General features: G+C 48.4%; 1 protein-coding gene across 3 annotated transcripts in view; it reads right to left on the bottom strand.

Moving 5' to 3' along the window:
* CCAR1 (cell division cycle and apoptosis regulator 1) overlaps positions 1–11,185 on the bottom strand; it is an 81,848-nt gene extending 70,663 nt beyond the window's left edge. For all 3 annotated transcript variants that reach the window (XM_089687733.1, XM_089687734.1, XM_089687735.1), the window contains exons 1-2: positions 11,030–11,185; positions 3,822–3,932 (exon numbers count right to left, since the gene is read on the bottom strand). In XM_089687733.1, the coding sequence (XP_089543859.1) occupies positions 3,822–3,897 (76 nt within the window). In that variant the 5' untranslated portion in view covers positions 3,898–3,932; positions 11,030–11,185. The remainder of the gene's footprint in view (positions 1–3,821; positions 3,933–11,029) is intronic.
* Between the last annotated feature and the right edge of the window lie 14,761 nt (positions 11,186–25,946).

The raw sequence follows: 25,946 nt of genomic DNA, 5'->3' as shown, positions 1-25,946 counted from the left end.
AGACAAGCGGAAGTTTGGGAGTAAACACATCATGAAGAGACATTTCTTGGAATGGATTTTTTTTTAAAACTCTGCTTATTAATGACATATCAAATGTACAGAATTCCAAGGAGTCAATGATAAAAAGTCACATGAAGGCCTCGTTCACATGGGCATACTTAAGCGTACACCCATGGGAGAGCCATGTTTACCCATAGGGGATGCACAGGTATTCTGTGCATCCACATGCAGGTGATTCCATCCATCACAGTTTGAACGCAGTGTTTGCATGGACACAGCTGCTGCTCCCAATTTGGCATCCATGCATGAGGTTGAATGTCCCTGGACTTACACCGTCTGTATTAACCACTTCCCGACCGGCCGTTGCATATAAACGGCCTGACGGTGGCAGTGCAGGGTCAGGTTGTGCGCGCTCCCTGGTAGCGGGCAGCACCGCGATCCGGTGCCCACTGTGTCCTCCGGAAACAGTGAAACACCGATCGTCGGACAGGACCTCTGTGCGAGGTCCCGATCATGTGATCACTGATTGGCCAATCAGTGATCACATGCAAAGTAGTAACCAAGATGTCACTTGTGACATCATTGCTTACTACGTGTGAAATCTGTGAATGATCACAGAGGTCACATGGTACAAGGCTATTCACAACAGCCTTGTACCATGTGACAAGCTGTGACCAATCACAGCTCACTCAGTACTTCTCAATGAGTGCAAGAATGCAGACAGAGAGAAGGAGAAATGATTGCTTTTACATCCTATATGGGTGTAAAAGCAATCAGTGTAAAAAAAAAAAAAAAAATCTTCATCACCCCCCACAAGTAGTACAGTGTCACCATGGTGACACTGTACTGCTAGGGTGACAGTATGTAAAAAAATAAAAATAAAAAAATAATATAAAAAAATAAAATAAAAATGTAAAAAAAAAAGTTTAAAAATTATAATTTTTGGTTATAAACGAATTTGGATTTTTTTTTTTACTAAAGAGATAACAGAATAAATTTTGCCCATGATTTATTATTTATTTGCAAAATTTTATAAAAAAAACACTTTTTTCAAAATTTTTGAACTTTTCATTTACATATCAAAAAAAATAAAAATCCCAGCGGTGAATAAATACCACCAAAATAAAGCTTTATCTGTCTCAAAAAAATGGTAAAAAATTCATTTGGGTACAGTGTTGCATGACCACGCAATTGTCATTCAAAGTGTGATAGCGCTTAAAGCTGAAAATTGCCCTGGTCAGGAAGGGGGTAAAAGTGTCCGGTCTGGAAGTGGTTAAGAAAAATGCTTCCACACCCGCGTGGATGTCAAATTGGGAGCAGCGACTTTGTCCATGCAGCTACTGTGTCCCAACTGACATGAATGGAACACCTGTGAATCCTACGCAGGCAAACACGACCCTTACACTGATGTTCGCTTACGTTTGCTAGCGTTAACAAGGCCAAAAGAAGCATTTCTGTCAACAAACTAACATTGAAACATAGCTTGAGAACCTATCACTGTCTGGTGTAAGGGATTATTTTTACACCTAGCATTTTAACATTATTATAGGAAAGTTTTTTTATAGTTTGACTTTAGATCTCCTGTAATACATCCTGAAAGGGGTCCAGTACATTATGTCTTTCAGCTTGCATTTAAACCATCTAGAAGTCTGTTAACACTCACAGATGTTCTATTTCTTTCATAGTGCCAAATAGTTACCATAAGGAGGACTGATAAAAATAACCAGGGTAAATCACATACGGCTAAAGATTCTTCGCCAAAAGGACACAACTCATAGCAACAGTGACATCAATGCCTGTTCAGTTAATAAACATGATCTCCAAGTCAGGAAGGAATGGTTTTTGTCATCTTTGATACCAGCTATGGGAAGATTACTTAGGAAAAACCTGTTCCCTCTTACCACTCATCACTTTAAAAAAATGCCTTCGCAGCACACTATATGATATGAATAGACACGTATTACACTGGTCTCAAATATGCCCTGCTAACCACAGGAATGAATCCAATGCCTGCCCGAAGCTGAAGTATACTTCTTATTACCAAATGAAGGAGCTAGCATGGAGTAGTATTTGTACATTAAGAACAACTCACATCTATGTGTGTATTCACCTACATTGTGTTGCCTTGTCACTTTGAATGAGTCTTTAGTGTTTCAAGTACATTTTGGGCCATGAAAACTCCATACTAATGGCCTTTATAAAGGCAAAAACTGAGACAATGCAGTATTTACATCAATGATTGTCTATACAGGAGTAGGGATGAGTAGCCATTAATCACAATCAACCCCCCCCCCCATATTAATCCTGTCCACTATGCTTAAGCAAGTACTGCACAACTGGAGATGGCAACCTTGCATTAAAGTGGAACTGAGCTGCATCTGAGGACCACAAACCAAAAATGCTATTTAATTCATTGTGAATATTCAAAGCAAACTCACTCATCCATTCATGTCTCCATGTTTTACTTTGCTAAGAAATCATTTTGAAAAACACCCCCTGGCATTTGTCATCTTGATAAAGGGCAGATGATTCATGTAGCATTTACTTCCTGGAATCCATCTGCCTTAGCCCAGGCATTGGCTGAGCTGAGAATCCTCCCTCCCCTCCTGACGACTGCTGGGATATATGACAGCATTTGCCTAGACATGGAAACCAGGAAGTAACTGAAGAAATGTTAAAAAAAAAAAAAAAAGTTTAAAATAAGTAAATATAATATACTTTCCTATCCAATTACTAATACTAGCAGCATAAGGATTGGAAATAGTCCATGCTGATTGAGAGAGACTGAAGCAAATCAAAATATGGCATTTATTGCTTCCATACTGGTTATAAAAAAAAAAATCACATCAGTTTTGGAAAATAGCAGTACTGCTTTATGAATAATATAGCCTTCAAGTATTTATGTATTTTATTACAGGTACTATTGACACAGCTCTTTACATATATATTGTACATTCCCATCAGTCCCTGCCCTCAAAGAGCTTAAGGCCCCTAACCTCATATTCATACATACACAAACTAGGGCGATTTAATCAGGAGACCATTAACCTAACCAGGGGACTGTCCAGAGGAAACCCAAAGCACAGGGAAAACCATGCAAACTCTGTACATGTAGTGTCACAGTTGAGATTCAAGCCAACAACCCTAGTGCTGCTGGGCAGAAGTGCTAACCACTTAGCTGCCGTGCTGCCCAAATAACTACCTTTTCTCTTAGTTTTAGACAGAGAGGAGAGAGCTTAGAATGCCAGTTAGGTCATTATTGCTCTCTGTGCCCCCACCTGAGGAGATTAATCCTCTCTATTGGTCATATTTGCTACTATCACTTGATGAAGTGAAAGAAAACCCCAATTCAATTTCTGGGTTGTTTCAAGAACAGTAATAAAGGGGAAATCTTCCAAAGGGGTCATTAGCTCTGGTGATAGCCAGGAATTCCCTCACATTGGAGGGATTGCCTCTCACTTCCTGTTTTGGCTATGGGACAGGAAGTAAAGGGAAATCTTCCTAACCTATTCAAAATGAAAAAAAAAAAGTTTTGCCTTTAGTTCTACTTTCACGTTAATAATACGAGTATTCCCAACTAAACTTTAAAGTCCAGTTTCAACTTTGAGACACATTTCAAACTTTAACCACAAAACGTCATAAACCAAATTTATTAACTCTTGATCACCAAGAATATCAACAGATGTTTTGCAGAAATGTTCTACTTCCTGACATATGCCGAAAGCAGGTAAATCACACTCTTGAAGTGTTCAAAAAATAACTTCTAGCCATGTTTGAATATGAACATATGGGGAAGACCCAGAAACAGAGCATTCCTTTACCTGGCTGTGACACAGCAGTCGCTGTAAATTGGGTGGCCCATGGAGGGGGCGTCTTCTGTCCTCCAAACTGAGCCATTGTTGGGGACAGTATTAGAATTCTAGGACTGTAGCCTGCAGGAAACAAACAGAACCTTATAAACTTTTAAGCTGATGCCAAAAGCAATAAACCATCAATATCAAAAAGGCAAACCTGCACAAAGGGCAGAAATTGTTCTACAGTATATAGTTATATAGTACCAGAAGTGTTAGATATTATACAAACTACAGCAGTACACAGAAGGCATTCAAGTAGCGGTTTTGGAGCCGCATCACATTGGGTGCAATCAATTGTAATAAATTAAATTATTTATTATGTTATTGATTTTGCTTTGCTACCTCTTGTGATAGGATATATCTCAACTTACCCAGTCTTCCAATACTGATTAAATACCTTTTCCTCTATGAGCAGCAGATGTCCCTTTGTTCTTTGTATATCATTGAGCAGCAGTGAGGGCCGCTGCTATCAGTGTGTCCCTGCCAGGACATATCTAAAGATCTCTAATCACAAGCGATAAAGAGGTTTGCTGATTACTGAGCTATTGATCTGACTTGACAGGGGGTGCGTTGGAGTGTGGCAGAGAGACCACTGCAGAGAGATTTCTGCTTATACACAAACAGCAGATGAATGCTCAGGGAAAGGCTGACTTCTTCCAAAAGGAGCTCCAGCTCAAGTGAAACAACCAATTAGGGCTCATGTACACTGCAGCTTGCAAACTCACATTTAGAGCTGGTCAGTGTTGTTTTCAGCAGCCCCTGAAATCACCGTTTTCCTATGTGTCTATGTACACATCTTCATTTACAGTCGTTTACAGGCATTTGAGTTTACAGTCTTTTTTTGAACGCAGAAAACTTGCGTTCGATTTTATCAACATTTCAAAGGCAAAACGCTTGTAAACGCGGCAAATCGTGTTTATAAGCGTTTGAAGTTTTTTTTTAACTCTTCCAGTTCCCGATGCTGTCCAGAGCCTTTTTTCTTCATGAAAAATGCATGCAAAGTGTTTTCAAGGTACTCAAATGGACAAAACACTGAACACAGGATGTTCCCACCAAGCTTGTCACACATTGTAATGACCAATTCACACCTCATACCTCTCCACCCTTGGAAACAAAAGATATGGTAATGACCATTCACACCTCAAATTCCTCTTGAAGACCCCCTCTGGTGGAGGGAGTCATTCCTCATGAATGACTCACTCCAGCAGACACCTGTCCCACCCTTCGAAACAAAAGAAATGTTAATGAGCAACTCACGCCTAAGCTAATCTCAACACTTCCTGCTGTCTTTGCTTCTACTCTCTGTATTTCTCTGAAACAGTTAATAATTTACCACTTTTCAGTGCATTCTGGGCATTTGGGAGGTTCTCCTGTGCTTATCTTTAAAGTAACGCTTCTAAATGCAAACGTGCATAAACGTGTTATGCAAATGCAGCTAAACAGATATTTTTTAACCTACGTTTTCCAGCAGTCAGTTTCCATCATTCAGAAATATCCCATGTACATGGGGCCTAAGAGTTTCACAAGTTAACATTCATTTGGCTGCTCTGCAAATTTACATGTAGGGGAAACGGTTGATTGTTATTGTTTGTCTGGAGCAGGGGCAGACTGACAACTCATGGGGCCCCTGGGCAATGGGGGATCATGGGGCCCCTGTGTCCTCGCCCACACCCAAAAAAGCCTATGAAAAAGCCAATGAAAGGTACCAGGGGCATCTCATGGGGCCACCTACTAACATCGAGCAGTGCCCGAATGCCCAAATGGTCAGTCCGCCCCTGGTCTGGAGTGTTTTCTATTCCATAAAGACTCATTAGACGGGCAACACACTCTACTGCCCCTGAGAAAAGCAGTCCTGGTAGCAACATCACAAAACTGTTTTATTACAAATGTAAAAATAAATAAATCAATAAAGTATCTACTAGATGAGAAGTAGAGACTCAGCTCAGTGCACGTAAATCTCTGAAATAATGTACACGATAATAACTCAAAGGAAACCTTTCCACTGAGACACAGAGATTTCGTAGGTTATATTCTTGGCTGACCCGTCATGCTGACCTTATGACAAATACTTGGAGTCACTAAACCAGAACAAGATGCAGACATAACTTACTGAGTCTTCTGATCTGCAAACTTGTTCCAAGTCGGTGACTCAAAGTATCAGCACCAGGGGGACAATATAGCTGATCCTTTTCAGGGATCATCAATGGCTGCTTCCATATTTTCAGCCACCAGTGAAAAAATGCCAGCAACAGGGTCACAGAGGCTAGTGGCAGGATGGCTAAGAGGATGCTTGTCTGTCCCTATGGAATCTCTCCCTCTCTAGTGACGTCAGTAATACGTCACTCCTATTGTTAACGATCAACATTCAACAGTGTCTGGGCAGGTGACAGAGCCCTAGCTACAGAGGGAGCAATTCCACAGGGACAGACAGGCAGCCTCATTAGCAACCTTGCAGATGACAATATTTCTAGTGACAGAATCGCCCATCTGAAATCAGCCTAAATAATTTTAAAAAGAAAACAAAAACAGCCTTTTCAAGATGACAGAGGCAAGTAATAGAAGAAATGGTAAACCCCAGTTCACACATTAGCTTTTCTTTTCAGCCTGTTTCTACAAGGAGAAGTAGGACCAAAGCTCTCTTGGGCATTCTTCTCCTCTGGGTCACAAGAGTAAACTTAGTTCTGCACTCCTGTGACCCATATTCAGCAGTACAAGCTCTGTAGGGATCCCAACATTAATGTCGGGATCCACCCAGGTGCCTGACTATGGCTGGCTCAGCCTCTCAGCAAGGCACTGCAGCCTGAGCTAGCTGCTCCCTCCACAGCCCAGTGTTCCAGTGAGTGCAGGAGGGGTAGAGCAGAAAGGTGGTGACTGCTCAGTGAAGACAGAGAACTGAGCTATCAGTGGTCTTTGATCGCTCGGTCTTAGAGGCTGCAGGGGACGGATGAAGCATCAGACCAATGCTGCATCCACCTAGGTGAGTATAACTGTTTTTTTTTTAATCCCACACTGGACAAAGATGTCAGAAGACCTCCGGACCTGCAGCAGGACCCAACCTTTAGGTAGAGCTTCAGGCATAAACATTAATGGGTCACCTGCACGTTTGTGTTCATATTATGAATTGAGAGATCACCTTCTGGTTAGAGGAGATATCAGAAAAGGAGTCAAGGTTTTTTGTTTTTTTTTGTTTTTAAATCTGTCTGAAGGTAATATGTAGGTTGCCACTGCTGGCTGCTTAGTTGTCCTGCTCATCCTTTGGCACAGGGGCGGACTGACCATTTGAGCACTCGGCATTGCCCGAGGGCCCAGGGTCAGTAGGGGGCCCCATGAAATGCCCCTGGTACCTTTTATAGGCTTTTTTTGGGTGTGCTTTGAGTGTGGGCAAGGACACAGGGGCCCCATGATCCCTTATTGCCCAGGGGCCCCATGAGTTGTCAGTCCGCCCCTGCTTTGGCATCAATATTATTACATCAATAGCACAAAACAAGAATGCAGATCAGCGTGTCTAACTTCAGTCACTGCATGCTTCTTTCAGCCAGGTCTGTAGCTCAGAGGGTATGGATGCAAGAGATGGGCCACAACTACTCAATTACCAAATGATTTTACAGCTTTACTATACACAGTGGATATAGAAAAGAATCACCCCCTTTAGAATAATCACATTTTGTTGCTTTGCAGCCTGAAATGAAGACAGTTTTTGTTTTATACAAAAACTGAATCACTGAGTCGGAGAAAGGATCACCCCCTTGTGTCGGTATTTTCTCAAACCACCTTTTGTTTCATTCCAGCCTTTAGTCTGTTGGGATATGTCTCTACTGACTTTGCACATCTAGACTTTGCAATATTTGTCCGCTCTTCTTTGAAGAACTGCTCAAGTTCAGTTAAATTTGATAATGATCATTTGTGGACAGCAGTCTTCAAGTCATTCCACAGATTTTCAATGAGGTTTAAGTTTAGGCCATGGAAGGACATTCACCTTTTGCTCCTTCAACCACTGTGTGGTCATTTTTGCTGTGAGCTTTGGGTCATTGTCATGTTGGAAGGTAAACCTTCTTCCCATTGACAACTATTTGGCAGAGAGCAGCAGAGTTTCCTCAAGAATTTGAAGGTATTTTGCCCCATCCATTTTTCCTTCTATCCTGACAAGTGCTCCAATCCTTGCTGCAGAGAAACACTTCCATAACAAGTGGGAGGCACATATGCAAACTTTTGTAATTCCTACACCGTTCCCCTGATTTGGATGTAAATACCCTCAAATTAAAGCTGACAGTCTGCAGTTAAAGCACATCTTGTTAGTTTCATTTCAAATCCATTGTGGTGGTGTATAGAGCCAAAAATGTTAGAATTGTGTCGATGTCCCAATATTTATGGACCTGACTGTACATGTGAATCTCTGATGCTTCTCTGTTCTAGGGATGTGTGCTCTGTACACTACAGCTAATCTTACACCTTTTTCTGGCACTTTGTTGAATTGCAGGATTATATATATCTGCGAAACCACTAATCAAACTGGTACGTAATGCAGGCCATAAACGGGACGTTTATCGGCCGAATTGTTGGCCGGTAAACGAAAAATCGATCATTGCTGGCACCAATGCTTATGAAAAACGGTCGTTTTTCATAGATTTTCCAGCATGACCGGTAAAAAGAAACGAGAAGAACCGCAAAAATCGGCTGACAACATTGCCCCACTAACAGTGTGAATATTGGCCGATTTTTCATTCGGACGAAAATTCGGTCGATAAATGACTCGTCTATAGCCTGCATAAGGCACAAGGGTTTGTTCACCAGCCTCTTTCGGAGGTGGGGCAGTACTGTCCATGCAGTCCCAACATATAGACAAGGCAATTTACATCCAATTGATTCATTTCGTATCAATGCATTTTCATGTGCTGTGCATTACATGGGGTTTAATGAAATGTCATTTTGTAACATTAGGAAAAAGTAAACAATGCAATGCCTTGTAACAATGCATCACACCACCACCACCACACAGAATGCACTAGTCTGCATGTTATACTGAGCATAATGCTCAGCTAGGGGTGTGAATGGGGCCTAAACCTCCCTTGTTCTCAGACAGACTACATGTAAACAATGTAAGGTTTCCCCTGGATTGGGCCGGTGATGACAGCTGTCAAATCAAAGAAAGGCTGCTTGTTACTTCTGTATATATAAATAAGTCCATGTTTCATAAAAATAGTTATCTTTAAATGCAACATTAAACATAAAAAACAAAGTTACCTAATGTGAAAGTTACAATTGAATAACATGTTTCTCGTCAGCATTCTTCTCTGATAGAAGCCGACTGCTGAAATGGGTCACTACTACAAATTACACAAAGAGAGGAGATGAAGGGATTTGTAGTACACATGCAGCAATCTGTAGGACACACACAGCCCTGCTGGAGAAATATTGGAGCTGACAAACAACAACCAACCAGAATTGAGGTTTCTAATTTAAATAAAACCAGAATCTCATGAACTGCTATACAAAACACGCTGCAGGCTTCCTATGGTTTTCAGAATGGTCATTGTTCCAACCAGCAGGTAGTTCTCTTGTTTAAAAACAAAGGATCAGTTTACAGTTACAAGAAGAATGTGAGAACAATACAGAGAGGAACTGGTCCTGCAAAGCAAGTGTGCAAGATGAGCCTGGGTTCACACTTCTGTGGTGTGGCATATGGCATGTGATTCGCACAGGACCTGCACCGCATTCCTATGCAAATCACATGCAAATTCTGTGTGGTGCGATTTGAGCCATACATTTTGTATGGCTCAAATCGCACTGCATCCACACCAAAAAGGTGCAGGACCCTTTTTTGGTCCGCACTAGAATCGGATCACATGGATATTCACATCTATGCGATCCAAATCTGCATGTCGCACTGTGTTTTGCGAACCGATTTCAGGGTGTTGTTAACATAACATCGCATGAACAGGGTGCGATTGTGATGCAGTGCGGAATTCGCACAGAAACCGGTGCAAATTCCGCACCGCATCAGTGTGAACCCAGGCTAAGGGAGGAAGACAGGGATAAACAAGGAAATAAGAGAGGGGAGGAAGGACGTCATTGCTCAGGGAAGAAGACGGGAATGATGTCACCGCTAAGGGAAGAAGACAGGGGGAATGATGTCATCGCTAAGGGAAGAAGACAGGGGGAATGATGTCATCACTAAGGGAAGAAGACAGGGGGAATGATGTCATCGCTAAGGGAAGAAGACAAGAGAACAATGTCATCGCTAAGGGAAGGAGACAGGAGAACGATGTCATCGCTAAGGGAAGGAGACAGGAGAACGATGTCACCGCTAAGGGAAGAAGACAGGGGGAATGATGTCATCCCTAAGGGAAGAAGACAAGAGAATGATGACATCACTAAGAGAAGACAGGAGAATTATGTCATCAGTAAGGGAAGAAGACAGGAGAATTATGTCATCATTAAGGGAAGAAGACAGGAGAATGAAGTCATCACTAAGGGAAGAAGACAGGAGAATGATGTCATCACTAAGGGAAGAAGACAGGAGAATGATGTCATCACTAAGGGAAGAAGACAGGAGAATGATGTCATCACTAAGGGAAGAAGACAGGAGAATGATGTCATCACTAAGGGAAGAAGACAGGAGAATGATGTCATCACTAAGGGAAGAAGACAGGAGAATGATGTCATCATTAAGGGAAGAAGACAGGAGAATGTCATAATTAAAGGGAAGACAGGGGAATGATGTCATCACTAAGGGAAGAAGACAGGGGAATGATGTCATCACTAAGGGAAGAAGACAGGGGAATGATGTCATCACTAAGGGAAGAAGACAGGGGAATGATGTCATCACTAAGGGAAGAAGACAGGGGAATGATGTCATCACTAACTGAAGAAGACAGGGGAATGATGAAGTGACACAGAGAAGCACACCTCTCCCCTCCCCCTATGCTGTGCAGACACATTGGTCGGTGTGTAGCGGAGAACACAGTGGATGAGGAGTGCTCTGCTAGTGATGGTGTATTTGTAGCTCTCAGTCGCAGCAGATGTGCAGCGCTCACAGCAATACACACACGGCCACAATGGACAGTCTCTTGTACTGTCAGCCATGTATTAATGGTACAGCCTCGACTACGTCCTCCACACACTGGGCCCCAGAGACGAGCACTGACCCCGCCCCTCACCCACCTTCACCCACTCACCCGGCGCCGGCGCTTTCAGTCAACGAGTCCATGTTCTGGCCGGTCTACCGAGGTCACCGCACCGCGCATGCGCCGAAATTCCAGCCGCTCCACGCAGAGGACGTCCTGTCTTCCCTGTGATTCGCTCAGCCTTTTCCGTACACAAGAGCGCATGTGGTGACTGACGTAAAACGTTTTGTGTGACGTACCGACGTTGTCGTAAAATGGTCGCGAGGTTGTAGTGAAAGTGTACAGCCATTGTGGGGGGGGGACTTAGTATGTGGTATCAGGAGAGGTGCGGTATGGAAGGAGGGATAGAGGGGACACCTGTCCACGCCCTCCCCCCCATGTGCAATGTATCACACCTCGGCTCCCGAAATTCCAGGAGGGGAGGTCATGTGACTCAGGTCTGCCCTGCCTCCAGCCTGGATCCAGGACTCCACTGTGGGCTCAATTCACACAGATCCAACTTTAATCTGGGTTTGTTTTGCCTTCCATGACTGTTCTGCCCTCACGTTAATACATTTTTTAAAATAAAGCCTTTCTTCTTACACTACATATTTTATACTGATTGATGTCATCACTGGGTCTCTGTACTCTTCTAGGCAACGTGGGCAGATCATGGCTGGTTGGCGAGGCCAATAGGGTGCTGGATGTAACTGGATCCAGGACTCCACTGTGGGCTGAATTCACACAAATCCAACTTTAAGGGGGAATGATGTCATCGCTAAGGGAAGACGGAGAATGATGCCATAACTAAGGGAAGAAGACGGGGAATGATGTCATCGCTAAGGGAAGTTGTTCAATGATGCAGGCTCTATCTGACTTGCTAAAGCACACACGGTGCAGCTCAGCATGCAGTGAGATCTGAGTAAGCAATTTCAGTACCGGAGAGGAACCTATACAACCATCCAAGACTAAAGGGGGGGCTGGAGCTCTGCTTCAATCTCTTGCTGCCCACTACCAGCACATTTACTACAGCCAGGCACCACGATGTACCCGTACCTTGTAGGGAAACTCCTGGTTTTCAGGCGCCTGTATGCGTGCCCCCTGCTCAACTGTGCTGTCATTGGACACAACATGAGTTTGTCAGCACGGTGCAGCCAATGATTTTCAACTGTGGCCAATCACAGCACAGAGTTCTGTGTTTACAAACACACAGAACAGCGATCCGGCTGTTTCTTTTCCCTGACGTAAACTCTGAGTTCAGGGAGAAAATACAGCCAGATCCTATGAGTAAAAGCAGCACAGATACACTTGATAGGCACACAGTTAACTCCTTGATTGGCCTTCTGATCATCGCTATCACCCACTAGTGTCAGTACAGTATTATTACTGATCATTGTATTAGTGTCCCTCCAAACCAGTGTCATTTAGCACCAGATTGCCTACCACACTATCACAGTCACACCATAAGTCGCTGATTACAAGTACAATATCTATAACTGTGGTAATTCCAGTAAATATCCCATATTTGGAGACGCTATAATTTCCACACAAACCAATCAATATACACTTATTGGAATTTTTTTTACCAAAGTTGTAGCAGAATACATTTTGGCCTAAATTTGTAAAGAAATTTGATTTTATTGGATATATTTTATAACAGAAAGTAGAAAATATTGTTTCTGGGGTTTTTTTCCAGATTTTTCAGTCTTTTATCATTTACATAATAAAAAATGAAAACCCAGCGACAGACAAATGCCACCAAAAGAGAGCTCTGTTTGTGCGAAGAAACATTATGTACATTTCATTTGGGTACAGTGTGGCATGACAGCGCAATTACCAGTTAAAGTAGCGCAGTGTAGCAAAAATGCCCTGGTCATGAAGAGAGTAAAACCTTCTGGAGATCAAGTGGTTAACAAGGCTCCATTCACAAAGTTCTACACACATGAGGATAGCACTCTGTTTTCAGCCAAGTGACTGTCATTATCAAAACTCATTGGACTCAGCAGATCACAACTGTCCTTTTGTTGAAAACAGTCTCCCTTACCCTGTGGTTGTGCAGGAGAGTGAAGATGTACAAAATGGGCAGAGTGATGCTACAGCATGTTAGTATTAAAAGACATGTTTAAGGTTTTTTTGGTTTTTTTTTAGAAATCATACTCACCTAGGTGGATGCAGCATCAGTTTGGCTCGAAGACTGAGAACTGAGTGATCAGACACCGCTGACTGCTCTGCTCCGTGAGCAGAGAGCTGGTGACTGCGGATCACTTAGAGGCTGAGCCAGGTGCTGGTCCAGATATCTAGGTGGATTCTGACATTAAAGTCGGGATCTTTCCCCAGCCTGGACAGGCTAAATGACGTCAGCTGACAGGGGACTTTAGCCACTGAAAACGAGTCATGGGAGTGCTCTCTGTAAACCCTAGAGATGGTTGTGCATGAAAATCCCAGTAGATCAGTTTTTGAAATGCTCAGAGCAGCCCATCTGGCACCAACAACCATGCCATGTTCAAAATCACCTAAATCCCCTTTCTTCCCCATTCTGATGCTCGGTTTGAATTTCAGAAAGTCGTCTTCACCATGTCTAGATGCCTAAATGCACTGAGTTGCTGCCATGTGATTGACTGATTAGTCATTTAAGCTACCAAGCAATTGAACAGGTGTACCTAATAAAGTGCCTGGTGAGTTTTTATAACAACTAACCTCCTCCACACCTCCCGCCACTCCATCCCCCACAGCCATCTCCTCTTGTGCCACCTTCCCCTCCCTCCTAGACTGTAAGCTCGAAAGAGCAGGGCCCTCGAACCCCTCGTGTATTGTATTGTTACTGTCTTGTCTCATGTTCTGTCCCCCTTGCTACTGTACAGCACTGAGCAAAACCTTTGGCGCTATATAAATACTGTATAATAATAATAATAATAATATATATATATATATACACACACACACTATATTGCCAAAAGTATTGGGACGCCTGCCTTTGCACGCACATCATGAACTTTAATGGCATCCCAGTCTTAGTCCGTAGGGTTCAATATTGAGCTGGCTGTTATGATCCGCCAGGTGGTGCCTCAGGCTGCCAACTGACAGACCTACTCAGAGCGTGGGGTCTAAGCCCGGGCTGTGCTTTCACCAGGGCCCCTGATGGTGGGGATGGACTTGAAACAGTCCCGGGCCAGGTCACGACCTCCGAGCAGGCCCACCAGTGGCTGAGGAGACCTCCGGGGACGTATGCAGGTATCGGGAGAGCCAGATGTGAAGAGGATGGCGGCCCCAGCAGGGTAGTAACGGATCGTGGTCCCGTGGGGGTAAGCGGGGTACAGAATCGGCGGGCAAAGAGTAGTCGGGTCACACGCAGGGTCAGAAGGGTAAGTCAGTCCGTAGAATGGTCAGGGCAATCCGGGTCAATCACAGGAGCAGGCAGAGTAGTCAGGGCAATCCGGGTCAATCACAGGAGCAGGCAGAGTAGTCAGGGCAATCCGGGTCAATCACAGGAGCAGGCAGCGTAGTCAGGGTCAATCAGGGTCACTAGACGGGTGCAGGAACTCAGGATCACAGAAAGACCTTGCGGCAATTTGTGACAGTGCAGGGCATCTTTAAATAGTGCGCCCTGCACTGTCATTGGCCGGCTAGGACGCGCCCCCGGCTGTCATTGGACGCCTGAGGCGCGCCCGCGGCTCTCTACTGCGCATGCGCGGCGTCCTGTCAGCCGCGGCTCGCCGGGACCTAGTGCCTGTGTCCCGGCGTGATCCGCCGCCAGTGCGCATGCGCGGGGGAAGGCGCCGCGATCCAGGACATTGCCCCCCCCAATGGGCACCCTCCGGGAGCCCCACTGATCTCTCCACCGCGGGTGACTACGAAAAAACTCCCGGATGAGCCTGGGTGCGTGAATGTTCTGGGCAGGTTTCCATGAGTTCTCCTCAGGTGTCAAGGTCCTACCTTTCTTCAGAGCTTGTGCATCTCCATGAGCTGGCCTCCATCTTGGTTTTCTGCAAAGCATGGTGGGAACCTTTATGCCTTCAGGCTTCTGCGGCTCCTCCTCAGAAGGGTGTGGTTGAGCACATTTAAACCTGCTGTCTGCAAGTGTGCTCTGCACTTGTGTCCTGTATGTTGCCCTGTTGCAAGCTCTTGTGTTGTTCCCATTGCTCTCCTGGTAACCGACTCGGCTTGGACAAGACTACTCTCTGCGTTAACCCTTTATCTGACCTCCCGTTGTTGAACCTGGCCCGTGACCTGAGCATTCTTTGCCTACCGTCTAGTACTGTCTGCTCCATTGTTATTGACCCGGCTTGTCTGACTACTCTACTCGTGATCCCATCTAGCTCCCACCAGCTGTACGCCATTGGCGGCAGTCGTTATCGCAGCTGGGGTCGCTCGGGGGCCGCGACCTGGTCTCAGGCTGCGTCAAGTCCATCCCCACCATCAGGGGCCCTGGTGAAGGGTAGCCTGGGGCTTAGACTCCGCGCCCTGAGGGACTCTGGTCTGTGGGTAGTGGCTGTCGTCAGTCGCAGCGTGACCGTACCATAGGCCTGCCTGCCCATTCCATCGTTCCTGCCCTGACATTACACAAGTGCCATGAATCCTGACGGTGCAGGTACGCCTTCGATCCCTATGTTACTCGCCAGACTCGACCAACAGGATCGCTTGTTGGATCAGTTCGCTCAGGCGTTGCAGGCTCTGCTTGCACGCACAGCGCACCTTACCCCTGGGGCTATTAGGTCAGTTGTTACTCCGGTGGACTCTCCCACTGTTGCTCCGGTTGTTGCACCTACCTCTGCATCTGTTGCGGAACCCGCGGTACCCAGAGGTATGACTGGTTCTGCCCCTCTTCCTCAGCGCTTTGGGGGGGAACCGAGTCAGTGTCGTGGTTTTCTTAACCAAGTGGGGATTTACTTTGAATTAATACCTCACGCTTTCCCTACTGAGAGGGCAAAAGTGGGCTTCCTAATCTCGCTACTCTCTGATAGGGCCTTGTCCTGGGCTAATCCCTTATGGGAGAGGAATGACCCGGTGATTCACGTGTTTACCCGTTTCGTTGCCTCCTTCCGTACGGTATTCGACGTACCCGCTCGCTCCGCTTCTGCTGCCAAATTGCTCATGTCCATGCATCAGGGTTCACGAACCGTTGCCGAGTACGCCATCGAATTTCGTACTTTGGCGGCAGAGGTGGGTTGGAACAATGAGGCTCTAGTGGCTGCTTTCTCTCATGGTCTCTCTGATGCGTTGAAGGACGAGATCGCAGCCAAAGAACTGCCTGTGGAGTTAGAGGCACTCATCTCCTTCCTAATCTTGATTGACACCAGGCTCAGAGAGAGGCCTTCATTTAAGGAGCGGCTGCGGAGGCCTCCTAACCGTTTGGCGCCTACGTTTTCTGTCCCACCCGTGCCTCCCTCTCCTCCCACGCCTCCTGGGGATGGTTTGTCTGGTAGTGAGCCCATGCAGCTGGGGTTTGCTCGCCTTTCCGAGGGGGAGCGGGCCTCTCGGCGTCGGGACGGTCGCTGCCTGTACTGTGGACTCGGGGGGCATTTTCGGCAGTCCTGTCCGGTCCGTCCGGGAAACGCCCGCACCTGAGATCCTGTCGGGGGCAGATCTTGGGTGGAGTTTCCTCGTCCCCGGTTTCCCGTAAAGATAAACCGCTTATCACCGTTGTCCTCTCTTGGGCAGGAGGCTCGGTGACGGCCCAGGCGCTGGTAGACTCTGGGGCTGGCGGTTTGTTTATGGACAGTTCGTTTGTGGCCCAGTACTCCATTCCTCTGCAGGCTCGAGAGACTCCATTGGTTCTCGAGGCAATAGATGGCAGGTCCTTGCAGCCATCGCAGGTTACCCACGAGACCCTGCCGGTGGAGGTAGCTATTGGGGCTGTTCACAGGGAATTGGCCTGTTTCCAGGTAATTTCTTCCCCGCACTACTCCGTGGTTTTGGGCTATCCCTGGCTTCAGAGGCACAATCCGACCTTTGATTGGCGATCGGCCGAGATTCTCTCATGGTCACCACGGTGTGGGGCTGGTTGCATCCGTGGTCCGGTTAAGGTGCTGTGCACCTCCTCGGACTCTGTGCTGCCCACTGAATATGGGGAGTACCTGGACGTGTTTGACAAGGTGCGCGCCGGTGCCCTGCCTCCTCATCGTCCATATGATTGTGCCATAACCTTACAAACTGGTGCTACTCCTCCGCGTGGCAGGGTGTATCCTCTTTCGGTGGCAGAGAATCAGGCCATGGAGGAATACGTTGCGGATGCGCTTTCCCGGGGGCACATTCGCAAGTCTACGTCTCCAGCAGGAGCTGGGTTTTTTTTTGTGAAAAAGAAGGGGGGTGAGCTGAGACCCTGCATTGATTTTAGGGGCCTCAATCGGATCACGATTAAAAATGCTTATCCTATTCCGTTGATCACCGAGTTGTTTGACCGCCTCAAGGGAGCAACGGTCTTTACTAAGCTCGACCTTAGGGCTGCCTACAACCTTGTACGGATCAAGGAGGGCGATGAGTGGAAGACCGCGTTCAACACCAGAACCGGCCACTATGAGTACCTGGTTATGCCCTTTGGGTTGTGTAACGCACCCGCGGTCTTTCAGGAGTTTATTAACGATGTCTTACGTGACTTGTTGCAGCAGTGCGTGGTGGTTTACCTGGATGACATCTTGGTTTACTCTGCGTCCATGGAGTCTCATATCCAGGATGTTAAGCGGGTGCTGCAACGGTTACGTGAAAACGAGCTTTTCTGTAAGCTCGAGAAGTGTGAATTTCACCAATCCCAGGTTGCCTTTTTAGGCTACATCATTTCCCCGATGGGTTTTTCTATGGACCCTGAGAAGGTTTCAGCGGTTCTGCAGTGGCCTCGTCCCAGTGGTCTTCGGTCCATTCAGCGCTTTTTGGGATTTGCCAACTATTATCGGAAGTTTATCAGGAACTTTTCCACATTGGCAAAGCCTCTCTCAGATCTGACCAAGAAGGGCAGTAACCCTCACGAGTGGTCACCCGAGGCCATCTCAGCTTTCAAGGCTCTGAAAGCCGCCTTCACTTCGGCCCCAATTCTGTCTCATCCCAATCCTGGGTTGCCTTTTGTTCTCGAGGTTGATGCATCTGAGACAGGAGTAGGCGCCCTCTTGTCCCAGCGTCGGTCACCCGAGGGACCCCTACTTCCTTGTGGGTTCTACTCCAAGAAGCTTTCCTCTGCAGAGTGCAACTACCAGATTGGAGACAGGGAGTTGTTGGCCATTATTCTGGCTCTCAAGGAATGGAGGCACCTGCTTGAGGGTTCTGTGGTCCCGGTCCTAGTTCTCACTGACCACAAGAACCTCACATATCTCTCGGAGGCTAAGAGGTTGACACCCCGTCAGGCCAGGTGGGCTCTGTTTTTGTCACGTTTTAATTATGTGGTCTCTTACTTGCCTGGTTCCAAGAATGTCAGGGCTGATGCCTTGTCGCGGCAATACTCTGAGCTGTCCAGGGAGGACACTGAGCCGACCTCGGTCATTCCTCCAAATCAGATCCTGGCTGCCATTCGTACCAACCTGACTTCTCCCCTTGGGGAGCAGATTTTGGCGGCTCAAACTAACGCTCCCCCTGAGAGACCTGCTGGAAGATGTTTTGTACCTGAGGGATTGCGTACCCGCTTGCTACGTACCTACCATAATGCCAAGACTGCCGGTCATCCTGGTAGGAACCAATTGTCCTGGGTCGTTTCTCGGTTATTCTGGTGGCCATCTCTCCGTTCTGACATCGCCTCATATGTAGCAGCTTGTTCGGTCTGTGCCCGGAATAAATCTCCTCGGCACCTTCCATTGGGCCTTCTGCAACCCATTCCCAATGGGGAGCGTCCCTGGTCACACCTGGGAATGGATTTTATTGTGGATCTTCCTGCGTCTCAAGGTCATACGGTCATTCTTATGGTGATCGATCGTTTTTCTAAGATGTGCCATTGCGTTCCATTCAAGAAATTGCCGACTGCACAGGAACTGGCTACGGTTTTCGCCAAGGAGATCTTTCGCTTGCACGGGTTGCCCAAGGTGATTGTCTCGGACCGTGGGAGCCAGTTTGTGTCCAGGTTCTGGCGCGCCTTCTGCTCCCAGTTGGGTATCGAGCTTTCCTTCTCTTCGGCCTACCACCCTCAGTCCAATGGGGCTGCGGAGCGTTCCAACCAGGCCCTGGAACAATTCCTTCGTTGCTATATATCGGATCATCAGGACAACTGGGTCGATCTCCTGCCATGGGCAGAGTTTGCGAGGAACTCGGCTGTCAACTCCTCCTCTGGGATGTCCCCCTTCATGGCCAACTATGGGTTCCAACCCGCTGTATTGCCTGAGTTGTTCTCTCCACAGGACATTCCGGCTGTGGATAACCACCTGGCTGCTCTGCGCTCCTCATGGGGGCAGATTCAGAGGTCCTTGAAGGACTCAGCACAGCGCCAGAAGCTCCAGGCTGATCGTAGACGGTTGCCCGCTCCCTCATACCAGGTCGGAGATCAGGTGTGGTTGTCCACTCGCAACCTCAAGCTTCGGGTGCCCACACCAAAGCTGGCCCCCCGTTTTGTTGGTCCTTTCCGCATTCTTCGCAGGGTGAACCCGGTTGCCTATGCCCTTGCTCTTCCTCCTGGGATGCACATCTCCAATGTCTTCCACGTATCCCTGTTGAAACCTCTGATCTGTAATCGCTTTACTGCCTCTCTGCCTCGTCCTCGTCCTATCAGGGTCGACGGTCATGAGGAGTATGAGGTGAGCCGCATCTTGGATTCTCGGTTGGTCCGCGGTCGGGTACAGTTTTTGGTCCATTGGCGTGGTTATGGTCCCGAGGAACGTTCCTGGGTTCCTTCCGCGGATGTTCATGCTCCTGCCCTCCTCCGCGCTTTTCACGCCCGATTTCCTCAGAAACCTTTTGTGGAGCCACGGAGGGGGAGGGGCCCTTGAGGAGGAGGTACTGTCAAGGTCCTACCTTTCTTCAGAGCTTGTGCATCTCCATGAGCTGGCCTCCATCTTGGTTTTCTGCAAAGCATGGTGGGAACCTTTATGCCTTCAGGCTTCTGCGGCTCCTCCTCAGAAGGGTGTGGTTGAGCACATTTAAACCTGCTGTCTGCAAGTGTGCTCTGCACTTGTGTCCTGTATGTTGCCCTGTTGCAAGCTCTTGTGTTGTTCCCATTGCTCTCCTGGTAACCGACTCGGCTTGGACAAGACTACTCTCTGCGTTAACCCTTTATCTGACCTCCCGTTGTTGAACCTGGCCCGTGACCTGAGCATTCTTTGCCTACCGTCTAGTACTGTCTGCTCCATTGTTATTGACCCGGCTTGTCTGACTACTCTACTCGTGATCCCATCTAGCTCCCACCAGCTGTACGCCATTGGCGGCAGTCGTTATCGCAGCTGGGGTCACTCGGGGGCCGCGACCTGGTCTCAGGCTGCGTCAAGTCCATCCCCACCATCAGGGGCCCTGGTGAAGGGTAGCCTGGGGCTTAGACTCCGCGCCCTGAGGGACTCTGGTCTGTGGGTAGTGGCTGTCGTCAGTCGCAGCGTGACCGTACCATAGGCCTGCCTGCCCATTCCATCGTTCCTGCCCTGACATCAGGGCCATAACCCTTCCATTTTATCAGGAACTGTGTCTGGCCCCCCCTCTTTCGGCAACTGAGGATAGTCTCCACTTCATATTCCTCCTGGCCACCTATGGTGACTGCCTCGGGAGGTCTGGATTCACGGTCCGGGAAGGGATCCGGTCTGGATGGCTTCAGGAGAGATACATGGAACACAGGATGTAACTTGAAGGTCCGCGGAAGCTGGAGTTCGTAGGCCACCTCGACTACTCGTTTTACCGGAAATGGCCCAATGTACTTGGGTCCCAGCTTCCTTGAAGGACACAGCATCTTCAAGTTGGTCGTTGCCAGCCAAACCTGATCCCCTGGTTGAAGCAGTAACTCTCCTCTCCTTTTCCTGTCGAACGCCCTCTTACTGTCCTCTTGGGCTTTAGCGATGGCTTCCTGAATCGTTTTGTTATTGACAGAAAAGAAGTTCAAGATGTCTTGAGACGCCGGTACCGGATTTTCAGGCATCAGATCAGGGAGGAATGTGGGATGATACCCGTAATTGGAAAAGAACGGGGATTGACCCGTAGCTGAGTGATTCGAGTTGTTGTATGAGAATTCTGCGGAAGGCAACAACGTCAGCCAGTCATCCTGAAGGTAGGATGTGTAGCATCGTAAGTACTGTTCCAGCGTTTGGTTGGTCCTCTCGGTTTGACCGTTGGTCTGTGGATGGTAGGCGGATGAAAGCGACAGCTTGATTCCCAGCGCTTTACACAAGGCGTTCCAGAACCTGGAGGTGAATTGGACTCCCCGATCTGACACTATATCTTCGGGAACCCCATGAAGCCTCACCACCTCCTTAATGAAGATCCGTGCCATTTCTGGTGCCGATGGGGTCTTCTCTAGGGGTACGAAATGTGCCATCTTTGAGAAGCGGTCGACGATCACCATTATTGCTGTGTAGCCTTGGGATGGTGGGAGTTCGACCACGAAATCCATGGCTATCATTTGCCAGGCCCGCTTGGGTATAGGTAATGGACGTAACAATCCCCATGCCCTGCTCCTGGAGGGCTTGTTCCTTTGACAGGTGGGACAAGTCTGGACGTAACGCTCGCAATCCTTGATCATGTCCGGCCACCAGAACGAGCGCCGTAGTAGTTCCAGAGTTTTCGTAACCCCAAAGTGACCCGCCATTGGATGGTCGTGGCAGTGCCCTAGGACCAAGGTTCACACTTCTTCTGGGACCATGATCCGGTCTTCCTTCCAAAACAGCCCACCGTGGTTCTGGAGGGGTGACCCAGACGGAACTGGTAGTCCTACAGAAGCATCGAGAAGTCGGGAGCAAAGTTCCGTTTGTAGAGCGAGGAAGCTTCCGGAAGGTAAGATGGTGTCAGGTACCACTGCGTCGTCGGGGTCCTCAAACATGCGGGACAGAGCGTCTGGTTTTGTATTCTTAGTACCGGGTCGGTACGTTATATGGAGTACAAATCGAGAAAAGAAAAGAGCCCATCTCGCCTGGCGAGGTCTCAGTCGTTTTGCTGTTCTTAAATATTCAAGGTTTTTGTGATCTGTGAATATTAGGATTGGGTGTGTGGCTCTTCCAGTAAATACCTCCATTCTTCTAGAGCGGCTTTAATGGCCAAGAGCTCCCGATCTCCAATGTCATAGTTACGTTCCGCCGGTGTCAACTTCCTGGAGAAGAACGCCACAGGGTGCAGTAGTTCCTTGGTACCATTCCTTTGGGACAGAACCGCTCCTACCGCATTTTCTGAGGTGTCCACTTCCAAAACATATGGGAGAGAAGAATCCGGATGGCAGAGAATGGGAGCAGAGGTGAACAATTTCTTGAGCTTTTCGAAAGCCGTCTGAGCTTTGGGAGTCCACTTAAAGCGGACCCCTTGTTTCGTCAGTTGCGTGATCGGGGAGACCAGACCAGAGAAGTTCCTAACAAACTTTCTATAAAAGTTAGAAAAGCCGATGAAACGCTGTACCCCCTTTTTATCGGCGGGTATTGGCCAATCTAAGATCGCCGTGACTTTCTAGGGATCCATCGCGACCCCCGCGGAAGAGAGAACCAATCCCAAGAACGTGATTTCGCGCTGTTTGAAACAGCACTTTTCTGCCTTAGCGTATAGCCCGTGTTGACGCAACCGTTCTAATACCCGTAACACGTGACCCCGATGAACCTCCAGTGAGGGGGAAAAAATTAGGATGTCATCCAAATAAACCACCACGAAAACATCGAGAAAGTCACAAAAAACATCGTTGATAAAGTGCTGGAAGGTTGCCGGTGCATTACAGAGCCCGAACAGCATCACCAAATACTCATAGTGACCGAATCTCGTACGGAACGCCGTCTTCCACTCATCCCCCTCCCTGATACGAACAAGGTTATAGGCCCCCCGCAGGTCTAATTTAGTAAATATCATTGCCGATCTCAATCTCTGGAGGAGCTCGGGGACTAGGGGTAAGGGATAACGATTCTTTACCATTATTTTGTTCAGATCACGGTAGTCTATGCAGGGCCGTAACGATTTGTCCTTCTTCTCTACGAAGAACAACCCGGCCCTGGCTGGGGATGTGGAGGGACGAATAAATCCCTTCCGAAGGTTTTCGTCAATTTATTCCCTTAGTACTCCCGATTCCGTTTCAGACAAAGGAAAGATACGGCCTGAACGAGATTTCAGATCCGGGTAGGAGGTCTATGGGGCAATCATAGGACCGGTGCGGAGGAAGAATGTCAGCTCCACGCTTACTGAAAACGTCTAAGAAGTCATGGTAGGCCGGAGGAATAACCTGGGATAGATTGGTGTCGCCATCCAAGCACAGGAGGAACCGGGGAACCACGGATCCTGTGGCGTGGCAGTGACTCAAACAGTAAGGTGACCGAAATTGAATTGTTCCCTTTTCCCAGTCAATCTGGGGGTTATGGGCCCGCAGCCAAGGGAGCCCCAGAATGACTGGAAAAAGGGGAGATGCGATGGCATCCAAACGGAGGAACTCCTGGTGATGGTCTGCCATTGTGGTGAAGATGGGTGGTGTCTCCTGGTCCACCACCCCTGATCTTATACTGGACCCATCTGCCAGGAAGATGTTGAACCCCCTTTCTTTGGTCTGGAGAGGGATTTTTTGCCGGTGGGCAAAAGTCAGATCGATAAAACAACTACAGGCTCCTGAGTCAACGATTGCGGTCACCGACAATGTTCCTCCGGGGAGCTGTAAAGACACAGGTATGGCCAGGTAACTTGACTGATCATCCCTTCCTGCCGGTAAAGTAAAAGAAAAGGAAGTGGACTTACTCATCTTTGCAGGACAGGATCGCACCTGGTGACCAGCTTCCCCGCAGTACAGACATAGGTTCTGTGATCGTCTCCTCTGACGTTCCTCGACCGATAAGTGGGAACGGGCCAGTCCCAGTTGCATGGGTTCCGGGTTATCCCCTGATTCCGTGCTTCGCGGATGGTTCCCTGGGGCTGGAGTTGTGTCTCTCGATGGAATCCATGCCACCCTTTGACCCTGGCTGCTTCTTTCCAGCCGACGTTCCCTTAGTCTACGGTCAATTTGAATGGCCAACTCAATCAGTTTTTCCAGGGAGTCAGGTAGGCCTACTCGTGCTAGTTCGTCTTTGAGAGACTCAGACAGCCCGATGCGGAACTGGTGACATAAGGCCGCATCGTTCCATCTGGTGTCTCCCATGCAACGCCTAAAATCGGACGCGTAGTCTTCGGCTGTCCGGCAGCCTTGCCGTAGAGAGTATAGGGTAGCCTCTGCGGAAGCAGCCCGCTGAGGGTCGTCATTCAGAACAGCCATGGCCTGAAAGAACCCGGTCACGGAGTCAAGATGGGGGTCGTGCTTCTCCATCAGACGGTGAGCCCAATCCTGGGGCTCATCCTGAAGGAGAGAGACTATAAATCCCACCTTGACGGTCTCAGTGGTGAACGTGCGGAGCTGCAAGTCGAAATACAGGGTGCAAGCGTTCCGGAAGGCTCGGAAGCGGCTCCGATCACCACGGAAACGTTCCGGCAGGGGAACGCGGGGTTCAGGAGCTAGGGGTGTGGCAACCGCTCCGGAAACCGGGGTAGCGGGAGGTTCTGCAGATGGAGGACTCTGAGCAGGGGGAGTCAGGGGGGCTAACGACTCCATGCGGTCCTCCAGTCGGGCGCAGCGACTGTGGAAATTCTGGAAAGCCTGGGTCAAAGTTTCCAGGTGTTGGCAAATATCCTCTAGGGACGCCGGTCCACTTCCTGGCTCTGTCATGGTACTGTTATGATCCGCCAGGTGGTGCCTCAGGCTGCCAACTGACAGACCTACTCAGAGCGTGGGGTCTAAGCCCGGGCTGTGCTTTCACCAGGGCCCCTGATGGTGGGGATGGACTTGAAACAGTCCCGGGCCAGGTCACGACCTCCGAGCAGGCCCACCAGTGGCTGAGGAGACCTCCGGGGACGTATGCAGGTATCGGGAGAGCCAGATGTGAAGAGGATGGCGGCCCCAGCAGGGTAGTAACGGATCGTGGTCCCGTGGGGGTAAGCGGGGTACAGAATCGGCGGGCAAAGAGTAGTCGGGTCACACGCAGGGTCAGAAGGGTAAGTCAGTCCGTAGAATGGTCAGGGCAATCCGGGTCAATCACAGGAGCAGGCAGCGTAGTCAGGGTCAATCAGGGTCACTAGACGGGTGCAGGAACTCAGGATCACAGAAAGACCTTGCGGCAATTTGTGACAGTGCAGGGCATCTTTAAATAGTGCGCCCTGCACTGTCATTGGCCGGCTAGGACGCGCCCCCGGCTGTCATTGGACGCCTGAGGCGCGCCCGCGGCTCTCTACTGTGCATGCGCGGCCTCCTGTCAGCCGCGGCTCGCCGGGACCTAGTGCCTGTGTCCCGGCGTGATCCACCGCCAGTGCGCATGCGCGGGGGAAGGCGCCGCGATCCAGGACTCCGGAGCCGCGATCCCTGACACTGGCCCACCTTTTGCAGCTATGACAGCTTCATCTCTTCTGGGAAGGCTGTCCACAAGGTTTAGGAGTATGTCTATGGGAATGTTTGACCATTCTTCCAGAAGCACATTTGTGAGTTCAGGCACTGATGTCAGACGAGAAGGCCTGGCTCGCAGTCTCCGCTCTAATTCATCCCAAAGGTGTTCTATCGGGTTGAGGTCAGGACTCTGTGTAGGCCAGTCAAGTTCCTCCACCCCAAACTCGCTCATCCATGTCTTTTGGACCTTGCTTTGTTCACTGGTGCGCAGTCATGTTGGAACAGGAAGGGCCATCCCCAAACTATTCCCACAAAGTTGGGAACATGAAATTGTCCAAAATGTCTTGGTATGCTGACGCCTTAAGAGTTCCCTTCACTGGAACTAAGGGGCCAAGCCTAACCCCTGAAAAACAACCCCACACCATAATCCCCCTCCACCAAACTTTACACTTGGCACAATGCAGTCAGGCAAGTACAGACAGGTCCGTTGGATTTCCAGACATAGAAGCGTGATTTGTCACT

This window comes from Staurois parvus, unplaced genomic scaffold (assembly GCF_062004578.1).
Source record: "Staurois parvus isolate SC_StPar_1 unplaced genomic scaffold, SC_StPar_1.0 ptg000437l, whole genome shotgun sequence".
Taxonomy (NCBI): Eukaryota; Metazoa; Chordata; class Amphibia; order Anura; family Ranidae; genus Staurois; species Staurois parvus.
This window is presented reverse-complemented; position numbering and strand designations above follow the sequence as displayed.